General features: G+C 42.2%; 1 protein-coding gene across 1 annotated transcript in view; it reads left to right on the top strand.

The window, feature by feature from the left end:
* The first annotated feature begins 771 nt into the window (after window positions 1–771).
* Window positions 772–16509, top strand: part of reln (reelin) — a 97531-nt gene continuing 81793 nt past the window's right edge. The window contains 1 exon segment of the mRNA XM_030731847.1: window positions 772–1291. Within this exon segment, the coding sequence (XP_030587707.1) occupies window positions 1039–1291 (253 nt within the window). The 5' untranslated portion in view covers window positions 772–1038.

The following is a 16509-nucleotide window of genomic DNA, read 5'->3' as shown; positions in this document are numbered from 1 at the left end:
CAGTTGGTGGTGGGATAATGTGGAGCGGAACGGTGGTGCAAGCTCGTCTGACAGGGGGAAAAAAGTTGGAGAATCTTGTGGAAAAGGAGATTCTCATGGAAAACCTGTGAAAAAAAGCGACAGAGAAGAAGAAAAACAAATTTGAGTGCTTCTAAAGACGAGAGAAGAGACAGAGAGGGAGAGGGGTTGGAAAAAGAGGGAGAGAGAGAGATCGAGGGGGGAGCAAAGTGGAAGAGCAGCAGAAACAGAGAAAGGAAAAGAGAGGGAGGTGAAGAGAGCTTAATAGGGAGGGAGAAAGGAGGTGTGATAGTGGGTGGGAGAGGAGGAGACAGTCTGGTGGATGGGCAAAAAGACAAAGGAAGAGGAGAGTGAAAGGGATCTGTCAGAGGGCTGGTTAGGGATGAAGAAACTAACAGATGCATAGAGATAAGGCCGCCAAGGTCTCAGGAGAGGGATACAAGAGTGCAATATGGAGTAACAGAATGGTTTACTTAGAGGTAAAGAGGAGGAGATAAGAGAGGGGGAGAACGAGATTAAGGAAAAATTCAGAGTGATAGACTGGCAGAGAAGAGGGAGGAGAGAAGAGCTGGATGAGAGAGAGGAGGGAGGCCGTCTTGTAGAGCGCATACAGCACGCGTGGAGCTGGTGTTAAAGCGAACGAGAGACAGAGAGAGGAAGGGAGGGAGGGTGGGAGGAGAGAGGGAAACAGAGGGAGGGGGTGAGGTATTTAAACGCCAGAGCAGGACAGCACAAGCGAAGCTCTGAACTCCCCGAGAGTGGAGGTAGGACAGGGAGAGGAAGCAGAAGAACAGTTTTCCTGACGACCAAGCCCACACACTCAGACACAGAAATACTGCACACACAAGCACACACAGACGTGCACACTCTCACCCACGCACTTTTGGACTTTCGACTCATCTGTGGACTCCAAACCTGTCCTCTGGAGCTCTACCCGCGCTTTCCTTACTCTCAGTCATCACTCTCCTCACCACTTCACCCACCTTCACTCCGTCAGCCCCTCGCTTGGTGTGAGGGCAGATGGCCATGGCGCGGGCCTCTCTTGGGGGTGCTTTAGGCTATGCCCTGCTTGCCCTAGTCCTGGGGAGCAGCAACATGGATTTCGGGGCTCCCCCTGCGAGCTTCTACCCCCGTTTCAACCCCTTCTTCTTCCTGTGCACCCACCACGGGGAGCTGGAGGGAGTCGGGGTGGCAGAAGGTGGGGGAGAGGTGCTTCTCACCCTCCAAATTACAGGCAGCCCCACCACCTACACCCCTGGACAGGAGTATCAAGGTGAGCACACCCCCTATGGTGTCCACTTTTTTTCTGCATGGAAAAGAGAATGGGATCTTTTGTCTTAGCAATGTTGATGTCAGTATTGTATCGCTTTAAAAAGAAATGCTTTGAATTGATGAAATTGTAAATGTTTTATTATTTTTTTAAAATTTGACTTTAAAATTGCACGTCTTCTCAATGATTGTGCATTCCTAAATTGTACAAAAATGTAATATGCACAGCATGCACTTTTCATTAAGACATAAAATCAACTTCTTGAACAAGAATTATACCCACTGCGGGCACCGGTAATACCTTTTCATGCAGGTGTTTTGTGTGGCTGTTGTGTGTGCATATGGGAGTTAACAGGTTCTGTGAGGTGGCTGTTGTTGGAAACCAGCATTTATGTAACTGTAATAAATAGTGATGCTGAGTGGGACTCCTCTGATCCTGATGCTCCATGTGTAGGTGGCTTCTCCACAGGACTAACGGCGAGATCCCTCCAACTGAATGAGAGTGAGAGAGTGTGAAGGCTGCGAGTGCGAATGGGCAAACGGCGCACCACAGAAAGAGATGCTCTGACTGACAGGGAAAAAGATTAGGGAATCAGTAAATCATTCTTCGACAAGAAGGCGAAATAGATCATTTACGTCCCCTTTTCCCACACTGATGTGCTGGCACCTGGTCCTGGAAAACAGATCCCCTCTGACCTCCCAAACTCTGCTCTCACTCACTCTCGCCTTACTTAACACTGGGGACAGTGACCCTAACAGGCCACCACAGACCGACTAAGGTTGCATTCCCACGCAGCTATCCTCTTTACTAGGAATGGATGTATACACATTTTAATGTATTTACTGTATATAATTTCCTTAATATGCATTTTGTGTATCTTTTCTTGATCCCAGTGCTGTGGTGTTTGATCTGATTTCATATGAAAAACAGCTAATTTAATACACTACTGTTAACAACTCAGTCCGATTATCATAACTCTTGATTTCAGAGTTTGTGTAATTGTAAAAAAAAAAAAAAAAAAAAGAAAGAAAAAAGGGCAGGAAAACAGAACAGGAAAGGAGAGGAGTCTGGATGAAGCAGTATTATTCTCTGTCTGAAAAATAACAGCCCGGATCAGCCCTTCAGTCAAGCACCTTTAACTGGGGCCGGGCTTGTAGGGAGAGCGGGTGGGGAGAGATTTGAATAACTAGCTGGTGGATGGGAGGGAAAGAGCGCACAGAGAGGTTTAGATAATTAGCATTAGAAATGTGGTGGACTGGGAGGAGGGAGGGATTTAAATAGGGCCATGGCTGGGATCGGATGGAGTAGGGGGAGATTTAAATGACGATGAGAGGATTGAGCCGATAAGATACCAGCAGCGGGGCTTGCACAGAAAAATGACAGGGTTCCAAGCTGCTCACTTTTTTCTTTTTTTCCCCTCTGCCCCATGTTTTGGCACATGACAGCAGGTCATTGTTACATTTCCAGGGTTTTGACTGAGTTTGCTTGGGGATTGAAGGGGAAAAATGGCAAGTGAGCAAGTGAAACGCTGCCGGCTGTGTGCATTAGTCGTGCAATCATGAGCAATCCCAGTCTCGTCTCTTTTCCACCTCTCTCATCCTTTCAAACCTTGATGGTTACATCCATCCTTACATGTTCTTACCACAGCCCTTTCCAGGGTCATTGTGGCAGGAATTGAGGGGTTTGAGGGCTGCACATATGCAGCAGTTGGACTGAGGATGGGCATTTATCTGCCTGCCATGCTGAACGTGGAGTGATAGAAAAAGATTTTTAAAAATGACATCCTCACGGGATGCGATGGAACAGGCAAAGTGTTACCTGGAAATAAGCTTTTGTATTTAAGTATACTTCTGTTTGTGGTTTACCCTCAATTATTTTTTTTCCTCTTGTTTTTTTTTTATGTGCTCTTTGAACCTCAGTTTTGGATTACATTTGGTTTAACCTGTGATATAACTACTGTAAGAACTGCATGTGGAAATGGGGGTGGAAAGTATTTGAGAATCTGGCTGTACGCTTGCTGAAGGAGCTATAGAAAAGAAAACTGAAGAAAGAGCGTGAAGGAGATGAGAGTGAAGGGAGGTAAAGTTACAAAAAGGAAAGAGATGGATGACCCTTTATGAAAGAGACAGGAGGTGAGTGTCTCAGAATTTGGTGCAGAGCAAGAGGAAGATTCAGTGTGGCCATACAGTAATTGAGTTTCTAACCTGACCTCGGTGCCTCTTGCTTCTCTGTTGCTTTTGAGTGATAAGACCATGTGTGGGCAGTGTACTCTGAATGTGTAGACAAGATTACTGTGTTTAACTATCAGAATGAAATGACCAAGAGAGGCTGAGAAATGTTTGAGAGGGCGGGTGTATTGGCAGGGTCATGGTAGACAAAATAGAAATATAGCACTGTAGGGACTCTCTGACCTGCTTGGAAACAAAAGGGGAGAAATGAAAAGGTTTGTTGAGATTTGTGTGCTCGCATTCAGACTCTAGGGTCACTTTATATACCAGACAAATGGAAACCAAGTGTGCACACACTGCCTACATAAAGCCTTATCTTTTAATAAAAAGACAGAAGCAAAAAAAAAAAAAAAAAAAAAAGAAAAAAGAAGAAGAAAGGTCACACTGGGATTTAAGCCTGTCCTCTAAATAACCAAATGACCCCTTTGAACCACTTTTGATACACTCGGGAAGCAGCTCTTTATTTCAGTAACGTTAAAACATTTTTTTTTTTTTTTTAACATTCGGCGTCTGGCCTCTTTTAACACTGCTCTGGGAATCGGTGATGGTCTCCATACAGCAACCACATGTTTATAAGAAGCAACATCAGAATACAAAACCCAGAGCATGGTTTCTAAACACAGTTAATCAGAGAAAGCTGTTTTGCATTTCTGTTGTTTCTCGTCACCCTGCTGTGGAAATCTTGTGTGTTCATCTTCACAGATGAACAGTAACATCAAGAAAGCATGGCGACACAGCAGTGAGAGAACAGGAACAGGCAGATTTTATCCAAACAGAACAAACCCCGAGTCAAGAGGACCTCAATACAATGTATTATAGAGTATTTGGTTCTTTATTAGAAAGCACAGATTGGTGAGGGAATGGACAGGCTGCGTGGTGTCCTCTGAAAGTCGGCAGAGAACAGCCAGACAAATTGAGGTATATGGGTAGAAATGGGGCCATTGAGATTGATTAGGGTCTTTCTCATGTCAAGATGTTTGTACCAGCGTGTTTGTACTAATAGTTGTACACTCGTGAAAAAAAAGCTACAGTTATGTTTAGAATTCCGCAACTTTTTTGCGTGGACATCTGTGTTTTGTTTGTGTCGATTGCACAATTTCATGTGTGTGGTATTTAAAAGTGTGAGGTTGTTTCTTTAAGCTCGGTTCTTGATGTCACTGGAAAGCACTGAGTCACTCACACAAGGCATGCGGGCTCCATACAACCTATACTTTTCTGTATACTTCAGTGTTGCTGAGGAGGACGAAGGACAGGGGCAAAACAAGAGAGCTGCTTAGAGAACTAGTTGTCAGTAGATGCTGAAACAGCGTTTCCTAATCTGTCTATAAGGTTTACTCCGTGGACCTTTTCCACATGTAATGATTGAAGAAGCCAGAGAAACAATCAACATTTCAAGGAGATTTGGATATTGCCACTAAATGACATTCTTAGTGGGAGTTTGGAGATAAATTCACCCTCACAAAATACCATCAGCTCATGCCATGATAACCTACGAGATTAGACGTAGTGAATTACTTCGGCCTCTCTCCTGCCAGCCACCAGAAACAGCTCATTGTGCCTTGCAGAGAGAAAGAGGCCATTATCTATCTGCAAAGTTGATTACTCGTCATGGTTGGGGGAGTTTTTCTGCAAGTGTGCTGTTGACTGATGTCTGCAGAACAACATGTTGAATTGAAGGTCACAGGAACAAGGCCCCAGAAAGGGTTGTAGAAAAAGCAACTATTATCTTACCTTACACCACATTATGGAAGTAAAAACATGGCAAGATGTCTTAGAAACATAGGGCGCATCTTTAGACTTGCCAAACAGGCACCCACTGACTTTAGATTAAATGCCCAAATGACATCAATCTGCTGTGGCTATGGCAGCCGTTTGGATGTCATCAGCACCTACTGCAGTACTTAACCTCTGATGGGACTGTTAAGTGTCTGCTTTCTGACCTCTGACCACTTCTTGTCAGTGCTGCATTGTTTAGAGTTCTGTTCCTGAGAAGATTAGATTTGGCGCGCCAATTTTTTTTGTCCGCCTTGCATTTCCCTTCCTTTTAAATGTTAATATTTTGTATGTATCAATTTAAAAGACTGAGAAAACTTGAAGCATTTCTTTCAGTGGAGCAAGACTTGGTCAGTGAACCATCTAAAGACTGTCCTAGTTTTTATGCAGACATCCAGGTTTGGGAGCAGGAACAGCAAAAACGTGAGCAAGACTGAGGAAAGAAGTGAGGGGCTAGGGGCTAATGGTTTAATAGGGCTCTCTTGTGAGCAAAAAGCAACATGCGGACAGCACAAGCACTTTCAAGTGGTCCAAACCCGTGCATTCATTAGCTTCCCAGCCCTTCAGCCTTTCTGCCTCCTGCTGCTGTGTTTGAATAGGTCACTTCACTGGGTAGAGAGAAGTGTGTCAAGTGTATTGCTGTTTGTATGGGCGTTTTGGGTGTGTTTGGGTGTTCTGCCTTTGTGGACACTGAATGATGAACCATTTAAAAACCATTGTACTCTCTGAGTTATGCCAGTTTCCTTTATTTCAAGGAGCAGATGGGCGAGAAATGAGAATGGATATTCATTGGGAATCTTCCCTTTGTCACACATGCACGCCTGGCCGTGTGCACAGCACTCAGCTCTTAGTGGGTGATCCATCATGACATAGAGACAGGTCAGATGTTCCACTGGCTAAACACAAATGTCCTGATCAGCGGGCTATTACAATTCTTTGTGGTGATGTTACAAAAGGATAGCGCAACATAAGTTAGCATTTTCCTGCTGTCAGGTGCTAAATGGCTGTGTCATTAATGTTTTTAAGTTATTATAACAAACTGTACAAACCCATGACATTATAGCAAAAATAATAAACTAGCAGTGACAAACACACTTCTCTGTAGCTGCCCTTGTTTTTCCTTATAAAGAGTCAGTGAAAGGCTGCAGCAGAGAAATTCGAGCTGTCATGGCTGAGGCGGTGCAGATGCCACCTATGAGCTACATTTCTAGAGAATTGATTTACCGCATCAGAGCACAGAGAATCTCCTTAGATAACAGTTACATTGTTAGCCGTTGCCTGGCTGGTGCCAGAATGATGCCAGCGTGGTGCCAGGTGTGGTAGAAAAACTAAAATTGAAGGCAGTGAGTGGATCCCTGCCAGGCAGAGGTGTGTGCCTGTGCCAGTCTTATCTGGGCAAGCGGCAAAGAGCTGCTACATTTTTTTTTTTTTTCCATTTTCCTCAACGGATTCATCTTCCAGCCAAAACAAGTAAGCTCTTAACAAGCAAATGTGAGTTGTGTTTTCAGTAACTTTCATGAGTGGGCACACAAGTGGCTGCAAGTATTGTCAGGATGCTGGAGTGTGTGCTTGTCTGTTGGAGGTGGTGGTGCTGGGGTTGCCTAATTTGGAGGGCCTCTATGTTGATAATACAAGCTGTGATGTACAGAAGCTAGGCTCCCGTTGCCCTAGTGTGTATACTCACATGGTGTGTTCCTTGTGACAGTACAAAGTCCAACATATTCCAGCCCTGGCACGCATTTGGCGGCCTGTAAACCACTGGAAATATAGTGACATTATGAGTTTTTCCACCTTTGACACACAAAGTATTTAGCAGCATTCTTGGTGGTGACTTGCTCAGGATGTCAAACAAAACTAATGGAGTCACAGTTTGGGGAAACTATGGCTGTACGTTATGTTTGTTTTTGTTTTAAAAAACTTTCACATGTGTCGGATTTGCCATCATTCTACCTGTAACTATTAAGACAGAAGAAAAGAAAAAGTGCCAATGAAATGCTTTAAAATCCTTTAAGAGGGCTGCAGCATTAACATATTTAAGTTCAATAAACTCTCAAAGTCAGCAAAACAGTTTCATTTTTAGAACTGTGTAAAATAATGGCCCTTTTTCTCTCTTTTTCGCAACATTGTGGAGGTTATTTATCTGTGTGACTTGTAAATGTTATTGATTTCATATGGTTTGCCCTGACACAGAGCCTGTCACTTCAGCTCACAATCCTCTGAATCTGTTTGCTCTGATTTCATTCTGAATATTTGGTGTTTTATGTCTTTAGATCTTTGATGGTTCTTTTAAGATGCTGGCACACTATTCTTTTTCTAATATGCTGTCTTTTTTAATCAATTTTCTTGATTCCCGTGAAGTGGAAAAGTCTGTACATTTATTTAATCAGAGCACATAATATGCCAAATTTAGATTCTTCACAGTCTAATATCTTTGGATCTCTCACCCCTGGTTGGGGCTTGGCAAGTACCTTTGGTCTGAGGTGCACAGTGGTGGCCTGTCCATTGATCCGTGCAGTGTGCACAGAGGGTTTGTGGGTTCTCAAAGCACAAAGGAAGAAACAAGTTGTGTTAATTAATGCAAGATTAATAAAAAAAAACAAAGCAAATGACATTCAAGCCAGCCATGCTAGCTTGCTGTACCTACATCCAGGGCCTGTTGACTGGCACTGTTCTCAGTGACACCTTGGAACATAGTGTACTTGATCAGTAATAATAAAATAATGACATTGCACAGGCTGCTTACACCTTCAGCATATCCTTACTTTCTTCTCATGCCTGCGTTCATGGCGCAGGTGCAAATAAAGTTGGTTGCACCACTTCAGCACCTAGCCAGTGCCACAGAAGAGGAGCAAGGATAAATGGAGCAAAGCTTTTTTAAATGTCAGATAATTTCAAATGCAAAATTTCATGCAGCTCCAAATATCACCAAACACACAACCTTTTTCTGGGCACTTTGTCACAAAATGTGTCTGCTAGCTAAAGGTGGTTAGTTTGCAATACTGTCGTGAAGTTTACAGTGATTCACTATGTTGGACTGGTACAGAGTATGCTGTTCATGGTCAATGTCAGGTTACATTAAGAGTGGCATACAGCAGTTATTATATATTGTATATATATTATTAATTATTATACTGAAGTTGATGATTTTGATTAGATTTACTCATCTATTTCTACCTTTTATACTAACTTTATCCTGTCTGTTGGTGTCTGCACCACATGACATATCTGCTTATCTCTTGTTGAATTCAGTTGGAGCCTCAAATCCACAAAGAGCCATGAATATGGGAGTAGCAACAAAGGTCAGCTGATCACAGCATGAGAAAAATCACACAAAGAAAACTCTAGCTCACAAAACAAGTTTTAAATTGGCAACCTTCACAGAAATACAGCACTCGCCCATTCATGGAGAAAAATTAAAGTCTTTCATTTCCACTGAGCACCTTTTGTATTTTGAGGGGGGACAAAAGCTTTGGTGCAGGAGGTGAAACATGGTTCAGTTGAAAGTCAACCAGTCAAACATTTCTGCCGTCATTGTGTGCTTTACATGTATATCTATTTCTTCTCATTTAAAGCGCAATAACTTCTTGCACAAGTTTGTGCAGAATCTTTTTTCTGCATGACTGTTGTTCGTTCTTTTAAAAAAGGCCCAATACAATTATCTAATGTTGTTAGAAGTGAAGTTTAATTGTACTTTAATACTTCCTAGGGCAACTGCATATGTATGTTTCTATGATAAACTATAATGAGAAATGAGAAAGCGCCAACTCAAATAGCTAAAATACTGTAAACCCCGAGGGAGGAAGGATATCAACTGCATTGTATTTACTGCTCAAGTTTTTTTTAATAGAAAACATAAGTGGCACACCCTTCTGCAGTCGATTTAAATTATTTTCATAATTACATATTACAGTTTTCCCTTCTTTTTTGCCTCTTTGATGTTTACTTTCAACTTACAAGTGGTTGTAAATATATTCACACAGTTTATTTCCTTCTCAAGCCGCAGATAACAGGTCTGCACATGACATTAAGAGCTCTCTGTGTCTATGCAAACTCCCCTTACCAGTCTGCCTCATAAACAATGATCCTGTGTTCATTCTCATCAAGGGGTACCAACTGGATTTTGAAAAGTGATGAATCCTTCTGTTGTTCTCTTGGGCTGGTTTACCAACTGCTGTCAGTTTTGCCGCTGGCCTCTTCCTTTAAGAGAAAGGGGGCTGCTGCTGGAGGACTGTGTTCCTCCTCTTTCTTCTTCTTCTCCTTTTGCTCTAGACCCTCCTCCTGGCAGCTTCATTGAGAAAACTAATCCCTGCTTGGGGGGCAGTGTGTCGTCTGTGCTGATAGCATTCAGAGGGACTTGTAGCGCTCCAATGGGCCCACTACAGACGAGGTGGCATGGTGCAACTGGCTGGGTGCTGGGCACACGCCGTGTGGCACAGGCGGATTAGCCCCAGCCCTGCCACCCCACCCCCCCAATTCAGCATCAGCCTCCTTCAAACAACTACCCCACTCTGCCCAGAAAAACACAGCAGGCTGGCAGAAACAGATTACAGATCGGCACATGCAAAAGCACATCCCTTCCCTGAAAATGCTTCCCATATCCCATGTAGTTCCCAAATATGCAGCCTCAGACCTCGAGCCTCCGTGGGTCCATGTGTCATCAGTGAGTTCTGACTCAGGAAACTTGAAACTTCCACAGAGCTTCTCCCTGTGGAGCACAACAGCAAATAACATCTTTCTTGCTTTTGGCAGCTTATCAGCTAAATTTTTGAAATGGAAACTTATCTCAGTCATTCACTTTTCATCAGTTGTACAGTATGTGTTCAGTTTTGTCAACAATCATTATGAAAAGAATGCCTTTAAAATCAGTAAAACTGATATCTGTAAAACACAGCATATCAATGAGCCGGTGAGATATTTTTTCAAAAGATAAAAGAAAGTCTCTTTCTGCCGAGGAATACCCACTTGAGCGGTGTGTCTTACACCTCAGTGGATCAGGTGTTTGATTGCGTCTTGCTTGTCAGGGAGAACTGGGAACCGAAATCAAGAGTGATAGAGGTCTAGACTAAAGATTAAGTGAGACCTCACTTCCCAGACTTGCTGTACTCGAGGGAGAGTGACTATATCCAATAAAAAGACACAATTTCTCTCTCCCTTCCTTCTGTTCTCTGTCATTCACTTCTATTTTTCTTTAAAAATTAATGTGAAGGTGGGAACTTGTGTTAATCACACTTCAGCATTTACCACAGCTCCGTCTTGAGACTGCATGTTATGGGATATTTTTTTGCATCCTTTTTCTTCACTCAGTGAAATAACAGTAATAGAATGCTTGACTTTATTAACATGCTAGTTAGAAAAAAATCTCAGGGAAGTACCTCTTTGCCTAACTCTCGGTGTCACAGTGGGAGAAAACGGTGGGAGAAAACAGGACTCAGAAATAGAGGATAGTGTTAGTTCAGGAAGGCCAAAAAGTCAGATCAGCTGATCTCAGTGTCAGCTCGCATCAGCTGATGGCTGAGCTGATTCCTTTCCATGCAAATTTTATATAGAGCATGTTATTTGAGCTGTTATAGCCTGCCCCAAGTTGCTGCATGTCTGCAAGGTACTTTGCAACCAACCCACCTCTAGCACATTACCTTCTTTCATGCTGTATCTGACCTAATCAGTGTCATTTTAATCATTCACCGGTATCTGTTATCACTGATGTTGTCATGTGGTGTTGCTGCTGCTCTCCAGCTTTCTGTGTATTTGCATGGTAGGGCAGGGAGGTCCTGAAACAGAGCCATGCTGTCAAATATAAATAACTGCAGACTGAAATATTTGTTTTCCTTTGATAAAAGTGTTTCTGGCTGAAGAAATTTTGGCTGCAAACACACCAGTGTACCAACTTAGGACAGACCACTTTGTCTGAACATAGACATCCCACTGTGTTTGTCAGTGACTCAACATATTAGCTTATGTGCATGTCACTATCTTCACAACAGAGTATACAGAGTGATAGTAATTGAGTGATCCCTGTTATCAAGTGCAAGCAGAGGTCTGAGGTAGAAGTTAAGACAGAAAAGAGGTAGGAATGAGAAAGGGGAGATGGTGAGAGTATGACAGCATTCATTTTCAGCAATAATACTGAGCTGTGCTGGTGTGATTAAGACTGGATGTCATGGGAAGCACTCCCCATTGATCCACTGCCAGCAGAGACCATCTAGTCTTTCATTATGGCAACCAGCTTGTTAATTAGAAATCAATCATCGCCTCTGCTCTATGCAAGCCCCTTCCCCACCACTGTGCCACTCTCCTTCCACCAAGCATTCATACCCAAAAGCTACAGAGGCGTGTCAGACTTTGACTGATGTCAGTACTTTTTCACTTAGCTGGCCATAATTTGTAACTTTCATGCCAAGAAAGAGCAGGGAGCTGAGAGCAAAATAGCGTGGCACTTCCTTTCCAGCTGCCAGGAAGTCTTTGAGTTCTTTCAAGACTTTGACAATTGGAATTCAAATTCACCAGCTGAATAACAGTTATCGTGTTGTCTTTTGGCTACATGTGTGTGTGTATGTGTGTGTACACTTATATTTTCAGGAAAAGACCTGTTGGATCAGATGAGACCATTAGGACTTCTTGGTCGATGGAATATGAACTCATTTTGAATCTAGTGAACTGCTTGATGGATAAGTCTACGTGTTGATACAACATATGATTATGTAATACACTGCTGTTCAGAGTCAAAGAAGCATATTCTGAAAAGAAACTAACAGGTAAAAAAAAAAAAAAAAAAAAAAACGGTCTCCCAAGAACATACATAGAACAGGTGGAAAATATTGTGTAGGAAAAGAGGGTGTGGAAAAGACACTAAGAAGGAGTGACAGAGCTGGGATGAAAAGTGAACCTCTGTGAAATGACGTTCCATTATTCATATTAGCGCTATTAAATCTGTAATACTAGAAATATGGTCGGGACTGCTGTCAGACCAGAATACACCAAACATTTTCAGCCTGTGTGTGCGAGTTACTCCTGTGTGCACATAATGGAACACACATGTATACATTTAGATTTTGTGCTCCTGTGTGCAAATGCAGTATGCATGCATGCTTCCTGTAGTATTACAGCACAGCAGCACTAGTGGCAGAGCAGCTGGTATTGCAGAAAGCTGTGTCCAGATGTTCCTGGGCAGCAGGCATTAAAAACTAGGTTACTGTATTACAGGCACAGGTAAAATGAGCCATTGTGGACTAATTCTGTGCATCAGATTAAAACATAAAAAGAAATAATACTTTTTTGTGTGCCTGGCCTAGCTTAATAATTGTCCCATTGTTATTTTTCATCCCTCTTTGTCAAGAGTTTCCCCTAGAAGACATGACTGGATTGTGTAAAAACTCACAGTTTTAAAAGCCATGAATATTGCATGCACAAAGAGCTGACCTGTTTTTGGAAGTCATAACAGTTGAAGTTCAACATGAAGTGGGCACATTGTCTTTTTTCTGTTGTTGGGGCTCAAACGGTTCAAAAGTCCACATTCTTGTTCTGATAAAAACTGCAGTTTGAAGTGTCAGCCCATGAGGATGGCTAAGAGGAGGGCAGGTGCACCTGGTGTTACTTATTCTCTTTCATCTCATAAGCCTTAGTGAGTCTGGAATATTCAATGTTGGAAATATAAGGATGGAAATTCAAGAAAAAAAAAAAAAAGACCAAACAGCAGGATTTTATTTGAAAATATTATATTTTTCATGAACAATATGAAAAATATTCACTTTTTAGGCTATTTCATCTCAGTTGGAAATAATTCAATATAAGCAGTGTGTGTAATTTTAATAAAACATGACTGAGTGGCTCCAAGACACAGGCACTTATTAGGTTTTGTCTATTTGTCTCCTTGAAAGTGAAGACAGCACACCATCTCTCAACTAAAACTTTTCTCTACCCATCTGTTTACTGGAAGATTATATTTTTGGACCTTTAGTGCACTTCAGGTGGGCCCAGGTTTCCTTGTGTCTCTTGATTATTAACTTAAAGATTAAGATATTAATTTCCAAAGCTAAACAAATCCCCACTTCTATCGTCCTACTTTGAATCTACTGCATTGCCACTTTTATTGTTGCACGTACACAGACGACAGAAATGATTTGGGATATGCAGGCCTGTATGACAAATATTTGATACACCTGTGCAGACTAAATTCTTAGTACTAGCTTGGTAGGTCAAACTGAACAGATGAGGGTTCACTTGTTGACATTAGCCTCTGACCTTTTAAATGTCCATCTAAATTCTTGTTCTACCCTGGTCTAAAGTATCAAGGCCTTGCTCTGACAGATGTTTTCTTGTCAATGATGGCTCAGTTGTGAAGCGGGTATGCTGCTTGTGGGAGACAAACCAATTGTGTGAATAGGATGGAGGAGACTTAAACAGAGAAACCTGGTATCCCTGACTTTCATTGATGTTATACCAAATACTGTAGTTGACAGCTCAGGCCTCATTGTCTCCTTCCTTTTTCCTAGAGAGTAGCTCCCAGTGGATCAGGTGAAATGGAAAGGGAGTTATGCAACAGTGTTATGCATGTCCAATGTCTGGATTTGGCCTGTGTATACTTTTAAAGCTAGTTTCTGGTTAGGTCTGTTTGAATGTTTCTGGGCAGTAGATTACCATATGATCAGGTGTCTTCTTAGATGCATGGACTGATGGTTTTAGCGTCAAGCTTGGATTATATTACATTCCACACTTGTCTGTGTGTGTTGTGTGTCTCAGCCCTATGCAAGAAGTTGTGGTTTGGGTTTGACCCAACTTTTGAAGCTAACTCTTTTTTTTTTATGTTTTCCTGCATTCCTTGGATTTTCTCTCTAGAAGACATATGCAGTTGCAGCTTTCCTCTGTAACAGCTAGCTGACATTAATATGATCAATTTTTTTCAGTTTGATGATTCTCATGATGAACACCTTGGCTTTCTATATCATGTTTGCATGTCCAGAAAGGCTTTGTCAAGTGAAGGAAGACACTTTGCTTGTCAGGGCTGGATAGCTAAAGCTTTTTCTCTGTCTCCAGAACACATGGTGTTGATCATAAGGACAGCTCACTCCAGTCCTGGCAGTCACCATGCGACAGAGGGAAAGAATCATGGTGTTCTTGAACCTGATTACAATATAACCCTTTATAGCAGCCACCAATTATACATGAGATGCTAAAGAACATTCACTTTATGGTTTTATTTTAGCAATTATATTTATTTTATTATTGACTGCTGCTTTAGGTTACAGTTAATTTCTTTTAAGCTATTTTTTTGCTCTTATAGCTACAATGGTTTCTCACAGCATGCTTCTCATTGTATCAAAATTTCTGATCAAGACAAAGGCCAGATAACAGAACTGCTGCCTATCAAAACCCATTTAGAGTCTGATAGCAGAGGTATGCAATGATACAGGATCTGTGTGCAGTTTGAGGCCTCTGTACAATGAAATAATGAATAATGTTAAAAGCTCAGAGAGATGATGTGCTATCAAACCTAATCTCAGGTAAAGAGAATAGCCTTTGAGTTGAGTGAACTGTGAAGTCTCTTCTGTCATGACTTATTTTTCCCTTGCTGGTTAGTGGACATGCCTTCCCAGTGGGGTTTGTGTATTCCTTCTGAGTCCAGTGTAAGCATTTTGGCACTAAGAATAAAAAGGATATAAAACACTTGCAGATGGTGGAAGTGGTACTCCCTAAAACTTAACAAAGTAATGGCCCCTAAAGTATAAACATAAATCTTACAGTTGGCAAACCTTGGATTATAAGAAAATTATTTTCTAAGGATTCTTTTGTTGATCACTTATACACCTATGCCTGCTCATGTTTCAGCACTGAACATTGTATGCATTGTATGAGAGCTGCACAATGAAGTGTGATTGTGAGGCAGATTATGTGTGAGGAACAGGATGCTTGTGACAGAACTGCCTCTTCGCTCCTGTTTTTCTCCACGGCTGTTGCAGGGGTGAAGCCAAGTTAGGCAGGCAGTAAGCCTTCAACTCCCTTCTTTGGTAAACAGAGAAGAACCTCAATACAATACGTTGGACCAGTTACAAAAAAAAAAAAAGGCTATTATCTCTGGCAGTGATCACGAAAGGACCCGTATCCTCCTCCCAAGAGGAAAAACTGCTTGCTTTCAGGCTTTTTGCTAAAAATGTTATACATGTTGCAGTCGAGCAGACCTGTAGAAGCTCGGTGTCTGATAGGTCGTCTGTGATCTAGTGTTTCACAGCAGCAGATGGCGGTGCCAGCAGGCCAGGATGGTGCCAGAAGGTTACGCAATGGAATGATGCCTCTAAAACCTGACTCGAACACCACATGACACATATATGTGCAGAAACACACTTCCCACACAATCTTCTGAAGCTGTAGGGAGAGACTTAGACTTCAGTAATTCTGATGGTCCGCGTATTCTTGAACTTGCTGTTTGTTTAACGCTCCAATCTTTGTTTCCTTCCTTGTTGTTGGGTAACAGCAGCCTATCCTTCACGGTGTCATGGTCAGGTGACTGACAGTTTGAACCATTTCAGGAAGCTCGGAGTGAAGTGGCACCCCAACACTGGCATGGCCATGGAAACAGATGGAACTATAGCTTCCCTGTGATTTGGCCTCCATTTCCTGGTCCTCTCTGGGGCACGTGTGTCTGCCAGTGGGATATGGGTCAGATGGTCGGCTATCTTTATCCAGCTTGTTGCCAGGAAAACCTCCATCCATTTGGAAACAAAAAGGGCATCCTCCTGGGATGGAGGGAATTTCATTGATAATATATTCTGTTGCACTATCAGTGCTGTGATGTCTTGCTAAAATGATTTTTTTCACTCTTGCTACTTTACAGCATACTTTTAGCCTGTGGTATAACTGAGTGCAACTAAATCCCATTTAGTCACAACCTCCTTCTAAAGTAATTTCTTTTCATTTTTAGGTATTTTCAATAAGTTTCTATGAGACTCGTGCAAGTAAAGTGAAATTGGGTGAGGTTAAACACAAGTGGGTGTGTCTGTACACAAAGAGCAGAAAGGAGCTGTTCAGGCCATGCCAACCACACAGGGACTTCAATCTGAACACACTAGTCTGTGATGAAAATCAGGTCTTCTCTGAAACCTCCAAGACTTCCTGTCCAGCTCTAGTATAATCCCTTCCCATGCCTTTTTTTTCTAAGAATGAGCTCATGCCACATGTTGCCAACTACAGTACCGACTATGCTTTGCTGCACCATAAGGAGACATTACC

Source organism: Archocentrus centrarchus, chromosome 6 (assembly GCF_007364275.1).
Source record: "Archocentrus centrarchus isolate MPI-CPG fArcCen1 chromosome 6, fArcCen1, whole genome shotgun sequence".
NCBI classification, from domain to species: Eukaryota; Metazoa; Chordata; class Actinopteri; order Cichliformes; family Cichlidae; genus Archocentrus; species Archocentrus centrarchus.
Note: the sequence above shows the minus strand (reverse complement) of the source record. Positions and strands in the feature narration are given on the sequence as shown.